Below are 15,926 nucleotides of genomic sequence, written 5' to 3'. Positions count from 1 at the left end.
AAGTATTGGAAACAAAACGACACTCTTGGCAAATATTCCCTGAAATGAACCCTTAAACAAGTACAGGAATGTTTTATTGTTACGGGTCAGCTTTACCTTATTTGGTTTAGTACAACCCCAGCTTCTACACCTCGCGCAAATCGGGCTCTAAACACGAAGTGTTGGGGCAAAATGGACATCCTTTATAAAACATTTTAATTTTATTTTATCATTCCCGCAAATTCGACCCTAAACACGTAATTTTCCTCGCGAAATAGACACCCTTTTTTCATTATTTTTGTGTTTTTGACACCCTTATCACCTTACGTACGTAACGTGCCCTATCGTGAGAAGGACATCCTTTTTACGTGTTTTTTTGGTCGCGCATGGTATCCACTCGTCAATGTAAGTGGCCCCCCGGGATACATATAAACTACGAAATGTAAATTAAGTCAACAAAGAGATCGTAAGTTACCGTTATTGCAAGTACAGTTTTGTACAATTATCACTTTAGCTGAAAGAGTACAAATTAATTTCTTTTCAGCTTCTGAATGTTATATTTGCTTTCATATTAAAGAGATAATCACATTTATGGTTTGTCATCATTCCATTAGGCGCAGTAGTCTGTAGACACAGACCCTTGTTTTTGCATTGTGCATAGTAATTAAAGGAGAATGAAATATTTGGAACAAATATAGGCTTGTGTCAAAGTTCAGAAAATCAAAGAATAAGAACAAAGAAAGTTTGAGAAAAATCTGACAAATAATGAAAAAGTTATGAGCATTTGAATATTGAAATCACTAATGCTATGGAGATCCTCCCGTTAGCAATGCAACAAGGATGTGTGATGTCACATGTGAACAACTTTTCCTTTGATGGTCTATAAAATACCCCCAAAATGTCTCTTTTTGCTTTTTTCTTAAGGTGATGCAAACTCTTTATCCATGATGTATTTTTTTTTAATCTGTATTACATGCCCTCCTATAGAAAGAACACATGATCTACTGATAGATGTGATAAAAGAGGCATTTTATGTGAAATATATACTAAAGTAATGGGGAGAGTTGTGACATCACACATCTTTGTCGCATTGCCAATGGCAGGATCTCCATAGCATTAGTGATCGCAATATGCAAATGCTCATAACTTTCTCATTATTTGTCCGATTTTTCTCAAACATTTGTTTCTTTGATTTTTCTGTTTCACAAAAGCTATCTTGCTCCAAAGGTTTCATTCTCCTTTAACCAATTGATATCAATTTCCTGTTTTGTGTGGTATACATATCACTTCATTATATTCACTGGGCACTTGAGTGTTAAGTAGTCTGCAGGCACAGACCCTTGATGTTCACAATTTGCACAGTGCATAATGCAGAGTCTGAAATAGTGAGACTAGATTCACTATGTACTGTGGCTGGCTCTTTTTTGACACATACAGAGCCTTTGGTGTTTAGCTTTCACTCTAGACATTGGTATAATTGTTTGAAGTGTCAAATATGAGTCTGTGTGTGAGGACTAGTGTTGAAGCATGAAAAGTCATGCACCATCTCCTTTAATACACAATGTTAGCCCAACACTGCTATATCCATCTTGTAAATTATCTCAGTAATCGATTGGTTAAAGTTGCATCATGTGACAATTGCCAGTAGCCTCATGCAAATTAGCAAATTTGCTTGGAGGGCCAATTTAGAGGCCGTTGTCATTACGCTTTCTAAAACTAGTTTACTGGAAACCGACACAGGAAACCAGTTTGGAAGATCGCTTTGCTAGCGTTCCCACTTGTTCACACGAAAGTGGTTTTCAAAATCACTTCATATCAAGCGATCTTGTTGCTATGGAAACACTCTCAGTGGGGTGACACGTTTCACGCAAAATTCGAAACCGCAGCATAGGCACTCTACACCTGTCGTGTGGAGTAGCGCGCTCAAAATGTGCAAAGATCGCTTCCCGAAGAACGGTTGTGTCCTCGCTTACGCTAAAACCAGTTTAAAGAGGCAAAGCGATCTTGAAAACTACATTGCGCGGTGGTTTTCTGAACCGGTTTGGAAGATCGCTTCCAAGATCACTTCGACCATTCTCACTACACGTTAAACTAGTTTCCAGTAAACTAGTTTTAAGAAGGGTCTGTGCCTGCAGACTAGAAACCAGGTGACAATTTCATGAAACTTATTATGATAAAAAATCATCAGGACAGTTTCCAGCTCATGAAATTATTCAATTTGATTGGCTGATAATAAGTTGTGGATGGTAACAAGTCATTATGAAACAGTACCCCACCTCTCCCTACAATGAATATGTTTATATTTTATGAGGTATCCCAGGAAAAGTTGTGGATTTTAAGTAATTTTGCCTTCATGGTAACAAGTCTTTATGAAACAGTACCCCACCTCTCCCTACAATGAATATGTTTATATTTTATGAGGTATCCCAGGAAAAGTTGTGGATTTTAAGTAATTTTGCCTTCAAACAGGATTATTTTTATTCCATCGTTTTGGGGTGTTTTTTTTACTTCATTTGATTCAATGATTTTGGTATCATTTTCTTCATGAGAAGGTGCTATGGAAAAAAGCCAAACAAATAAACGTTTGAAAGGCAAAGTTCTGAATCCACTATTCTTTTTCTGGGGCACACTGTCAATGTACTAAAAAAAGATTTTTTGATGCTTTTGTCACTAGACAGCTAGCTTATTTTTCAGTGAAAAGAACAGAAATCATAGATTTGTGATTTTTTGCAGAACAAAACATTGTACAGTCTAACTGAATGCCTTTTAATAATGTCATTGTTTTGTAAATTACCAGATGTAAATATGGGTTGTATTTGGTTTATACATGTATGTGTATATATGCATATGTATAGTTGTACACATTTTTATGAGAATACTAATTAATTCCAAGGATCTTATATGTACATTTTGTGTATAAATAAAGATGTATTCATTATGTGGATTGCTGCGAATTAGGTGGGAAAAAAGTCATCACATTATTTTTTTGAAAGTTTTACTAATCACGTTTTTTTCACCTTAATAAGCCTATCTATGTCATGTATCAAGTACTTTCACTATGAGGAATGGTTTTCAAGGGGAATTTATGTCATCTTCAGTACAATATATTAAAACTTATCTAATAACATGAAGTCATCTATGCACCTGTGTTTTGTTGAAATGTGTTTTGACTTGAGAGTTGTGGCATAGGGAGGATGAGATTAGTGATGATGACGATGGTGATGATGATGATGGTGATGATGATGATGGTGATGATGATGTTGATGGTGATAATGATGATGGTGATGATGATGATGTTGATGATGTTGATGATGATGATGGTGATGATGTTGATGGTGATGATGATGTTGATGGTGATAATGATGATGGTGATGATGATGTTGATGATAGTGATGATGATGATGGTGATGATGATGATGGTGATGATGATGTTGATGGTGATAATGATGATGGTGATGATGATGATGATGGTGATGGTGATGATGATGATGGTGATGATGATGTTGATGGTGATGGTGATGATGATGATGGTGATGATGATGTTGATGGTGATGATGATGTTGATGATGGTGATGATGATGATGATGGTGATGCTGATGATGATGATGATGCTGATGATGATGATGTTGATGATGATGCTGATGATGATGCTGACGATGATGTTGATGATGATGAAGATGATGTTGATAATGATGGTGATGATGATGATGATGTTGATGATGGTGTTGATGATAATGATGATAATGATGGTAATGATGATGATGGTGATGATGATGTTGATGATGGTGTTGATGATAATGATGGTGATGATGATGATGATAATGATGGTAATGATGATGATGGTGATGATGATGATGATGATGATGATGGTGATGACCAAGAAATTTCCAAACACCCCCTAAATGAGTTTTTCTCTGTGTGCAAAATAACCCCCTATTTTTTTCGCGGGCTTTATTTACACATTTTGGCCCCTAAAGAAGTTGTCGCCAAAATATGACCTCGGGGGAAAAAAACCGTACCCTAAAACACGTTTGGCTCGTCTTAAAAAAGGCTTCGGGGGAAAAATACCCTAAATACATTTGACCCTGCGATTGACCAATGTTTCAAAACCACCCTTTTTATTGAAAATCTGTATTTTTGATACCCTTAACGGACCCTTGGGTGTGTGTTGGTATATAAAGAGTGAGACCAGTACCAGGCTATAGACCAGTTCGTAGTGACTTCGTGGGCAATTTTGGTCAAATGACCTTTCATTTCTTTCATTATGATAGGCTGATTTCAAAGGATGATATAATGTAAGCATGCCTTACATAGCAGGATGAAGAAATTGACTAAACCAGGTGACTAGAATAGCACACCAATGAACACTATGAAGGTATGTGATGTATTTCTACTTTGAATGCTTAAATTTACTTGGCCAACTGAATTACCAGTCGCAAGTGGATGTTGTTTTTTATGGATCTAATAAAGAATACAATTCAAAAGAATATATGAATAATCATGCAAGACATCAATTGGTGTTGATCTCATTAAATATAAAAATATGACAGAGGGTTACTAGTATAAAATTCCCTTTTATCTTTTGTACAGAGAATTCCCCAATTATATCTCGAAGCGCAGCCTACCTAATCAGCTCAAGATAAATCGTGGGAGAAAATGAATTCGACACATCTTGAGTTCACAAAAAGACAAAGAACAGCATTTTTAGAAAAGGGGGAAAATATCAATCATAGAGAATTTATTTTCCTCTCTCTGAAATGAAAGAAAATTATATATCTCCTGGACTTGTTTATTTGTCAATTTCCTGTTGGTTTACATTATCTTAATAATGTAATTTTAGCAGCTAGGTTTTAATATAGGAATGAGATTGTTCTTTGTAATTGTAGGCATACCGCGGTACTATTGGGTCCACAAGAAACTAATGATGTGACGAAACACAAATCAAACGTTCCTACCCCCCCCCCCCCCCCTATCTTTTATTTTCCAAACGAGTACATCAGTGACGTCATGCACGATAGAGATGGGTATTCCCCAAGATTGTGCAGTTAAGTCTTTAGTCTTATATTCTAGACGCACTTTGAATGGGAGCTATTCTCAGTATATACTTGAAGTTGTGGAATACTGTAATTCCAGTGAAATTCATTAACAATCATTTATTTATGATACTTTTCTATTATATAATTTTGTATGATTACATCATACATATAGATGAGAATGCCAGAATGCAAATCTTTTTTATGATCTGCCTGGTTAATTTGGATAGGTTTTCAAATTAAGACTAATTCACATGCGCAGCTGATTTGGCGTAAATATTCATTCATATCTGAATGACACGCGACAACACACAGTCCGCAATTCAACTTTATTTCATTTTGAGGTCTATCAATCTAACGTTAAATCGATCGAGACTCATTAATAGATCTATCCAGATTGCAATTCGACTGGGTCAAAAAATAAAGCCGTGGCGTGAATCAAGCTAGCCAGGTAAGCAATTATTTTGTTTTTTGCCCCACCTGGGGCAAGTTCGCCTGAATTAGATCTATGACTGTATGATGATTGATTTGCAATTAGAGTAAATTTAGACAAATGGGGTGTTGCAAGAAACTTGCGATCAATCGCAAGTCTATTTTTGGTCCCTAAATCAATCATATTTAGTGATTGATTGCTAATCTGCTCCTTGAAACAAGAAGTTTAATCTGATTTGCTACAACTAACGCTGATCTATCAGTTGTAGAATTGCAACAGATTATTTGCAATTGATCGCAAATATTTTCTTGCAACACCCCCTTTACTCGAATTAGTATTAGGCCTATGTACGCATTATACTTTCATCCAATGACATTTTGATTTTTGCCCCGTTATCCTTTCATTACTTCAATAAAATGTTTCTTTTTATTCTGATGGATTTCTTAAGACTAGAGTTCATTGGAATTAGAGCTAGTCTGGGTCTACTCTGTTATTATCGGTAAACATGCAAATCAATTAACCTAATCATAATGGTTAGTCGCGTGTATTTGAGTGTCCGTAAGTCCCCACACACAGCTTCAACACAGGGAACAGAGGTTTTCATGAACGTAATATTGCACTTTTGCAGAAATCCGGGTAGGCCTATAATATCTTTATAAGTATTGATAATCTCACACCAGATTGATAATAGTGTGGAAATTTTGTCCAATTCCATTAATTTGATGTAAATATTATTACAATTAATTCACTATTTACGTCTCGCTGTTCATTTGAAAGTGGCCATGTTCACAACTCTTGCTATGGCAAACGGTCTAAAACCATCCATATTTTCGAGACGCTGGCACCTTTGTTTTCCCATTGGAATATCCCTACTTAGGGTAAAAAAGATCGAGATTGATTGTCATCTCAATGCTAAATAGATTACCTACAGTTTAATGTATAGTACTTTATGACTGGTATAATGGTTACATCTCATTTTTCTCCCAAACTTTGAGATCGAGCAGGCAGAACATGGCATATTTCTGTGTACAACATCACGTGACTAACGTATGATAGTTTCCGTTCCTAGACCCTTTTTATTTGAAACAATTAATACAGTCCAAACAAACTTAATTAACGCATTTAATGTTGAAAGTAACAATGTTCTTGTACTATAAAGCTTTGCCTATTGATATTTATAATATAGCTACAGTTTTAGGAAGCAAATATCGAGTCCGGAATTGATTTTGATTTGCAATAGGGTCTGCGTAAGTATACTACATACTAGCAGGCTAGCATCGTCTGCTACGTAAACCAAATGAGCGAATATGACCGAAACTAACCATTATGAATATTTCATTTTCATGTCAATATAATAGAAATATATGTCTGAACAGTCAGACTAAATTTTAGCTATGCCCTGACTTTGTCTGTTTTCTTGATTTAATGCAGATCTATATAGGTGCTACTGATCAGAAATGGAGGGCATCGTGAAAACGAATTTCTTGACGATAACCTGTCTCATTCTCCTCACAGGGCCAGTGTAAGCTTATTCATGATTCTTGGCGGGGAAAATCATACAAATTAATAATAAATACAGCATTTATTATGCGCCATATAGTAAACTATTCCGAGTCGCAGATGTTATTGGTTGTTTCATAAACTGAAGATAATTCAAGCCAGTTCTGACCCAGTGGTTTCATCATATTTTTTTAGGGGGCGGGGCAAGGCGACCTAAAACGTGACATCATTTTTTCTTTCAGTTAATTAATAGGGATCTTATGACCTAGTTTTCTCTTTAAGACTAGTCCCACCCTTCTTTCCTTTTTTTTAAATTCCTGTGTCTTTTTAAATAACCTTTTCATTTTTTTGTGGTGATGATGAAGATGAATAATGATAATGAATGATGATGATGAGGATGATGATGATAGTGATGATGATGATGATGATGATGGCAGTGATGCTGGTGGTGATGATGATCCTGATGACGATGATGGTGATAATGATGATGGTGATGATGATGATGGTGATGATGGTGGTGGTGGTGATGATGATTGTAGTGATGGTGATGATGATGATGCTGATGATGATGGCGATGATGATGATGGTGATGATGGTGATGATGATGGTGATGGTGGCGGTGGTGGTGGTGATGATAATGATGGTGGTGGTGTTGGTGATGATGGTGCTGGTGGTAAGGATGGTAGTGGTGGTGATGATGATGGTGGTGATGATGATGGTGATGATGATGATGGTGATGATGGTGGTGGTGGTGATGATGATTGTAGTGATGGTGATGATGATGCTGATGATGATGGCGATGATGGTGATGATGATGATGATGATGGTGGCGGTGGTGGTGGTGATGATAATGATGGTGGTGGTGTTGTTGATGATGATGATGGTAATGATGATGATGATGGTGCTGGTGGTGAGGATGCCTGGTGGTGATGATGATGGTGGGGATGATGATGGTGATTATGATGATGGTGATGATGATGATGGTGATGATTATGATGATGTTGGTGGGGGATATGGAGGTGATGATGATGGTGATAATGATGGTGGTGGTGTTGGTGTTGGTGGTGATGATGAAGTTGACTGTGGCAGTGAAGGACAAATGGATATTGATAAAAGTTTCCTAAAAAAGAATTATCAACTGTTGTTGATTTTCATATTTCCCCAGACAAGGAGTTGAAGCAGGCTGGATAAATTCGATACTGACGGTCACTGGTGGTACTGTCATCGGAGTCGGTTCTGCTATGTTCGTTCTACCCGCAGCTTTAGGCCTTGCAGGTTTCACCGCAGCAGGTATCACAGCCGGGTCCAGTGCCGCAGGAATGATGTCAGCATCAGCAATAGCATCGGGCGGAGGGGTTGCCTCGGGAAGCATAGTAGCGGTGTGTCAGTCAATTGCTGCTGCTGGAGTTTCTTCAGCTACGACAGCCGTAGTGGGAGCTGCTGGAGGTGTCGCTACAGCAATTGTCAGAGCTTTTCGTCCTTAAATCACCACTTCCCTATATTGCTGGCAATGATCTGTTTTACCTTCATGCAACATGATGGATGCAGTTATCATTAAAACTTAATACAATATCACCACATTCATCATTGGCACATACAGCAATAATTCATATCTTTTGGGGCATTCACAAACAAAATATATACCTTATCGTTTGTTCATGATAAGCGGATGATTGACGGATTGTAATTTAACTGATTATAATATGTGTTTATCATTATCTACTTCACTGTAAAAAATGAAGTGCTAATTTTCTAGTTCAAATTTAAACTAGAAAATCAGCACTCGTGGTGCAGTCACTATACAAGCACTGTAAGTGTTAAATTAGCACTTCATTTTTTAAGTGTTGAAATTTTATTTTGAAGTGATTAAATAATAATTTTCAAAATGTTATTAAAAAAATAGCAGCTTGTACAGTATTGTCATTTTTGCAATTTTATTGAATCTAAAGCAAATATTATATTTCTATTATTTGATGTTGGAATAAAGGAATATCTGCATTCTGCAAGAAAATTAATTGCATCGCATTTCTTCCTTTTTTTATTTTGCTGTTTCACCTGGAAACCCCACTGAGTCCTGCGTCACCCACCCCCCCCCCCCCAGTAGCGGACCGTGACCCGGAGGAGACAAAGCATTGGAGGGGCACTGTATTGTTTGTGAACAATGCTGTGCCCCCCCCCCCAATGCTTTGTCTCCTCCTGGTCACGGTCCGCCACTGCCCCCCCCCACACCACTCAACCACCTGCCCCGCCCTGGCTCTAGCACCCATCCAATCTGTACTCTCCAGTCTCTTAGGTAAATTGCTAACTCGTCCACTCACCGTCTACTTTCATTTAGTTTAATGCCATTTCATCCATCAACATTTTGTTTAACAACCACTTGGTCCAATAACCATTTGGTCCTATCTTCACTTCGTCTAATTACAATTTCGTCTATGACCCTTTTGTCTCATAACAAATTGGTATAATATCCATTTTATTTTTATTTTTATGCACAAGTAACACTTGGTTCAATAAGACCAAATGGTATATGGACTGGTAAGAGTGAGTTAAGATGGTAGGAGAGAGATGGGATGGTAGGAGAGAGATAGGATGGTAGGAGAGAGATAGGATGGTATGAGAGAGATAGGATGGTAGGAGAGAGATAGGATGGTATGAGAGAGATAGGATGGTAGGAGAGAGATAGGATGGTATGAGAGAGATAGGATGGTAGGAGAGAGATAGGATGGTAGGAGAGAGATAGGATGGTAGGAGAGAGATAGGATGGTAGGAGAGAGATAGGATGGTAGGAGAGAGATAGGATGGTAGGAGAGAGATAGGATGGTAGGAGAGAGATAGGATGGTAGGAGAGAGATGGGATGGTAGGAGAGAGATAGGATGGTAGGAGAGAGATAGGATGGTAGGAGAGAGATAGGATGGTAGGAGAGAGATAGGATGGTAGGAGAGAGATGGGATGGTAGGAGAGAGATAGGATGGTAGGGGAGAGATAGGATGGTAGGAGAGAGATAGGATGGTAGGAGAGAGATAGGATGGTAGGAGAGAGATAGGATGGTAGGAGAGAGATAGGATGGTAGGAGAGAGATGGGATGGTAGGAGAGAGATAGGATGGTAGGAGAGAGATAGAATGGTAGGAGAGAGATAGGATGGTAGGAGAAATAGGATGGTAGGAGAGAGATAGGATGGTATGAGAGAGATAGGATGGTAGGAGAGAGATAGGATGGTAGGAGAGAGATAGGATGGTAGGAGAGAGATAGGATGGTAGGAGAGAGATGGGATGGTAGGAGAGAGATAGGATGGTAGGAGAGAGATAGGATGGTAGGAGAGAGATAGGATGGTAGGAGAGAGATAGGATGGTAGGAGAGAGATGGGATGGTAGGAGAGAGATAGGATGGTAGGAGAGAGATAGGATGGTAGGAGAGAGATAGGATGGTAGGAGAGAGATAGGATGGTAGGAGAGAGATGGGATGGTAGGAGAGAGATAGGATGGTAGGAGAGAGATAGGATGGTAGGAGAGAGATAGGATGGTAGGAGAGAGATAGGATGGTAGGAGAGAGATGGGATGGTAGGAGAGAGATAGGATGGTAGGAGAGAGATAGAATGGTAGGAGAGAGATAGGATGGTAGGAGAGAGATAGGATGGTAGGAGAGAGATGGGATGGTAGGAGAGAGATAGGATGGTAGGAGAGAGATAGGATGGTAGGAGAGAGATAGGATGGTAGGAGAGAGATAGGATGGTAGGAGAGAGATGGGATGGTAGGAGAGAGATAGGATGGTAGGAGAGAGATAGGATGGTAGGAGAGAGATAGGATGGTATGAGAGAGATAGGATGGTAGGAGAGAGATAGGATGGTATGAGAGAGATAGGATGGTAGGAGAGAGATAGGATGGTAGGAGAGAGATGGGATGGTAGGAGAGAGATAGGATGGTAGGAGAGAGATAGGATGGTAGGAGAGAGATAGGATGGTAGGAGAGAGATAGGATGGTAGGAGAGAGATGGGATGGTAGGAGAGAGATAGGATGGTAGGAGAGAGATAGGATGGTAGGAGAGAGATAGGATGGTAGGAGAGAGATAGGATGGTAGGAGAGAGATGGGATGGTAGAAGAGAGATGGACTGGTAGGAGAGAGATAGGATGGTAGGAGAGAGATAGGATGGTAGGAGAGAGATAGGATGGTAGGAGAGAGATAGGATGGTAGGAGAGAGATAGGATGGTAGGAGAGAGATGGGATGGTAGGAGAGAGATAGGATGGTAGGAGAGAGATAGAATGGTAGGAGAGAGATAGGATGGTAGGAGAGAGATAGGATGGTAGGAGAGAGATGGGATGGTAGGAGAGAGATAGGATGGTAGGAGAGAGATAGGATGGTAGGAGAGAGATAGGATGGTAGGAGAGAGATGGGATGGTAGCAGAGAGATAGGATGGTATGAGAGAGATGGGATGGTAGCAGAGAGATAGGATGGTAGGAGAGAGATGGACTGGTAGGAGAGAGATAGGATGGTAAGAGAGAGATAGGATGGTAGGAGAGAGATAGGATGGTAGAAGAGAGATGGACTGGTAGGAGAGAGATAGGATGGTAAGAGAGAGATAGGATGGTAGGAGAGAGATAGGATGGTAGAAGAGAGATGGACTGGTAGGAGAGAGATAGGATGGTAAGAGAGAGATAGGATGGTAGGAGAGGGATAGGATGGTAGGAGAGAGATATAGATGGTAGGAGAGAGATAGGATGGTATGAGAGAGATAGGATGGTAGGAGAGAGATAGGATGGTAGAAGAGAGATGGACTGGTAGGAGAGAGATAGGATGGTAAGAGAGAGATAGGATGGTAGGAGAGAGATAGGATGGTAGGAGAGAGATATAGATGGTAGGAGAGAGATAGGATGGTAGGAGAGAGATAGGATGGTAGGAGAGAGATGGGATGGTAGGAGAGAGATGGGATGGTAGGAGAGAGATGGGATGGTAGGGGAGAGATAGGATGGTAAGAGAGAGATGGGATGGTAAGAGAGAGATAGGATGGTAGGGGAGAGATAGGATGGTAAGAGAGAGATGGGATGGTAGGAGAGAGATAGGATGGTAAGAGAGAGATGGGATGGTAGGAGAGAGATAGGATGGTAGGAGAGAGATAGGATGGTAAGAGAGAGATAGGATGGTAGGAGAGAGATAGGATGGTAAGAGAGAGATAGGATGGTAAGAGAGAGATGGGATGGTAGGAGAGAGATAGGATGGTAAGAGAGAGATAGGATGGTAGGAGAGAGATGGGATGGTAGGGGAGAGATAGGATGGTAAGAGAGAGATGGGATGGTAGGAGTGATCGAGGAGAGATAGAGAAGAGATATGGGGATATTAAATTTATGCATGTTTATGGTCAGTTCAATCCATAGAGATATATACTAATAACGCGTAATTAGTATACATCTCTTAGCTATGGTTCAATCCCATCAAATTTAGGGAATTGTATTTTCTTAGAAGAAGTCTAGCGCCCTCTTTCATCTAAACATTCGAATCTGGACTGGAACTCTGGACGAGGCAAAACCAGAACCAGAGAAGCTGGACATTTTGACAAAAGGTTGATTCCCTGATCAGGCTAACTTGGTAAGTGATGATGTTTAGTTTTATAACGCATGTTATCTATTTGATAGTATGGCTGGTGTCATATTTTTAGCATTTGACAAAGGAGGGCAAGGCCGCCAAAACAGAGGCGATGTCGATGCGAGCAGTCATATCCTCAAGGGGTTGGGCCCTATCCGCGGCCGCTTATATTATACTCCACCCGGCCCGGGCTGCGTCCGGCACCCTGCAATACTCTGGCCTGGCCCGAATGCCCGTGCATCTTTCTGAACGCGATCATTTGTGATTTCGATCTACGTGTGAGAGTGTCTCTTTGCATTTATTAAATGTATTTGAAGATTGTTTGGTTGCAAGACATGAACATGACGAAAGAGGTGGTTAATATGTGTACTGACTATACATTGTCATTGGACCTGTTTATTTGAGAGAATTCGGAAAATAAAAATGACTGGCACTAAAAAACAGTTAAAATCAAGGCTCCACGCCACTCACACACTTACATGCGAGGTTAGTACCGGTATACTAACCTCGCACAACGCATGTCATTTCATAATGAATTTTGACGTTTTCATTCATCACACGAATGTGAGAATATGAAACATGCCTAAATCTTCACAATATACTAAATTTAGTAATCTTAATCTTATAATGTAATCTAATTTTAAAAATCAGCACAAACTTATCTATAAAAATGGATTTTAAACGCTTACCTCCAAATCTCAGCCAGTTACTCCGTCCGATCCTTAATACTGCGGTGGAAATTACGCAAACAACAATCGAAATGCGAATTTTTCCTATCGAACAGTCTAGATTCAAGTCGCCGGCGCATAATAGGAAATTGTACCAAAAATCAACAGGTTGCATGTCACGTATAATCGCTGATGGCGCTACATACTAAATTAACGCTGAACAGCGAAAAAATGCGGAGCGCCTAGAACGCAGCCAGCAGTACAGCTGATCTGACGTAAACGACGTAAACAAGCAAGTTTATTAAATAATATCGCGCGCCCTCTCTGTGCGTATAGAGAGAACCAGCTAATCGGGCCCATGCCTGCTTCGACATCAAGAAAAATCATCGATATAAAGTACCAGAAAGACAGAGAGGAATTTAAATTGGCTTCATATCGTTCGGTAAGTTTCATATCCAAAGCTTACTTCATGTAAAATGTAGATAAATTTCAAATTTTTAAATAAGAATAAAAAACTTATTGCAAGTGCCGTGCCAGCGGTTATCCTGTGCACGGCCGCGGTAATGTACCCATAGGTGGGCTCCACGCTAACTTTTTTTCTTGGTGGCCCTATCGGTCCACCAAAATCATCAATTTTCATATTCTTGGTGGCCCAAAAAGCAAATTTGGTGGCCCTAAAACAATAGAAAACATTACAATTTATCAAAACTTTGGTAGCCTGACTGGGCCACCAATTGCAGGCTTTTACAAAATTTTGATGGCCCGACTCTCATTTTTGGTTGCCCTGGGCCACCGGGCCTCTGCTAATGTTGAGCCCTGGTTAAAATGATTTAAAAGTCAAAATCTCAGACAATGAATGAAACATTATACAAATAATGCATGCAGCCGAGTGCGTTAGTGGAAATGCAGAGCACACAAGGTTTCTTTAGATAGGTGCCGCACTGTGCGCGAGCCGCTGGCGGCGAGTGCCCAGTGTGCACCATCTGAAGAAACCGAGCTTTCTCTGCATTTACTTTTACGCACGACAGAGCAAGTGCATTATTTGTTTTATAGAATAGCAACACAGAAACAAATTCTTAAAAAGTTACAGTACAGTTTTGTTGGACTTCTCCCGGGACTTCTACCGCATTGGTTTGCTTGAGCGTGCAATGTCAATTTTCGTTGCGCACCTTTTGCACTGCCGTGCAGTGCACCAAAAAAGTTGGATGTCATGTGATGCGTTTTGGCCAATAGCGATGCTTGAAATAATACACCTATTTTATAATTAATTTTATTTTAATTCAACTGTCCGTTAAGTCACCACTGACACTGTTGTTTATTTTGTCAGCTGTTGATTACATGTTATTGTAGGAAAATGGACTATTTTGTTGCTCTTTGAATTGTTTGTACCTGTATTTGCTAAGTGCGCATGTTTTTTACTAAACGAGCATGCTAATTATCGTCTTTGACATTTTGGGTTACCGCACATGCAAATTAGTTAGTCTGAAAGAGATTTTGGTTTGTACGCATGCAAATTAAGTTGTGTATGTAAATTAAGATACTGCCCTCGTGGAATGCGTGTGATGTGCTGTGGCATTGGGCGTTGACACAGACACACGAGTTCGAGCCAAGGTCGTTAACAGACGTAGCACGGTGCAATGTCCAAGATTGCGACTCGCTTGCAAAGTTTGAGTGTCTTAATTCAAAGCAGTATTAGTGAGTAAGTGAACTAAATTATTTTATAGTGTTACTCTACAAATTATGCAAACATTTTGGTGTTAATATCTGGAAATGTGAAGGATCCAAAAGAATTATGGAAGATTAGTTGCATAACATGCCTTACTGTTAGAGTAGATACAATTACTTCGTATCGCATTGAATAATTGGGAAATGCTTTTGAGTATTAGAAATTCCATTGATATCACGAGGTTTTATTACAATTTATTGGAAAATATTCTTGGTACTTTGTAAAGAGAGATTTGAGATTTTAAGTAGATTTTAGTGAGTAACCGATGATAGAAAGAATCACAGAAATAGTTGTATTTATTTGTGTTACAGAAGATGAATAAATGTAGAGATTTATCAGTACAATATAGGTATGGGTTTAATCTCAGACGACGAGATTTGCCGTAGGCACATGGTCGTTGATGGCGCTACAGATGTAAACGATAGAATAAAGATGGCGGCGCCCATGAGTTAGATATTACTGTGGTGAGAAGGGAAACTTTTATTGAGAAATACATCTTGTTTAGGCAAAGTTGTTACAAGGTTTTTGGAGACTATATACTTCGGGTTCATAAGCTTGAGTAGGTATGTAATGTCAATTAAGTGAAAGAAAGAGTTCATATTCCTATGTAGTCATTTGCTTATTTTGACATGTTTTATTGAAGGACAGTGACTCTGCTCTGCAGTGAGATTGGTACCTCTTAGACGGTTGCTCAGTGGGTGTGTTGTCTTCGAGCCCTTGGGTACGTTTCAGTAGAATGGATCTATGAATTTATTTCTGTTTGTCACATTTGGAATACAAGAAATGTTATATGCTCTAATTTAGGTTATGCTATACAGTTGAGTATTTGAGTGATTTGACTTTATTTGAAGCACAATGATTTATTTCCTCTTATTGAATTATAAATGGATCTTGAAATCTTGATGTTAGACATGCATGGATTTGGTAGTTCAGATGATGTTCATAAATTTGATAATAAGACAAAATGTAAACAAACTCTTGTGTAAACACAAATGAAGTCGAGATGTAA

The 15,926-nt window shown here is 39.3% G+C and overlaps 1 protein-coding gene across 1 annotated transcript; it reads left to right on the top strand.

The window, feature by feature from the left end:
- The first annotated feature begins 5,240 nt into the window (after positions 1-5,240).
- Positions 5,241-8,960, top strand: LOC129282505 (interferon alpha-inducible protein 27-like protein 2A). The gene is made up of 3 exons (XM_054918399.2): positions 5,241-5,463; positions 6,877-6,967; positions 8,111-8,960. The coding sequence occupies exons 2-3, from the start codon at positions 6,903-6,905 to the stop codon at positions 8,427-8,429; spliced, it is 384 nt and encodes a 127-aa protein (XP_054774374.2). The 5' UTR covers positions 5,241-5,463; positions 6,877-6,902; the 3' UTR covers positions 8,430-8,960.
- The last annotated feature ends 6,966 nt before the right edge of the window (positions 8,961-15,926 follow it).

This window comes from Lytechinus pictus, chromosome 19 (assembly GCF_037042905.1).
Source record: "Lytechinus pictus isolate F3 Inbred chromosome 19, Lp3.0, whole genome shotgun sequence".
In the NCBI taxonomy this organism is placed as follows: Eukaryota; Metazoa; Echinodermata; class Echinoidea; order Temnopleuroida; family Toxopneustidae; genus Lytechinus; species Lytechinus pictus.
This window is presented reverse-complemented; position numbering and strand designations above follow the sequence as displayed.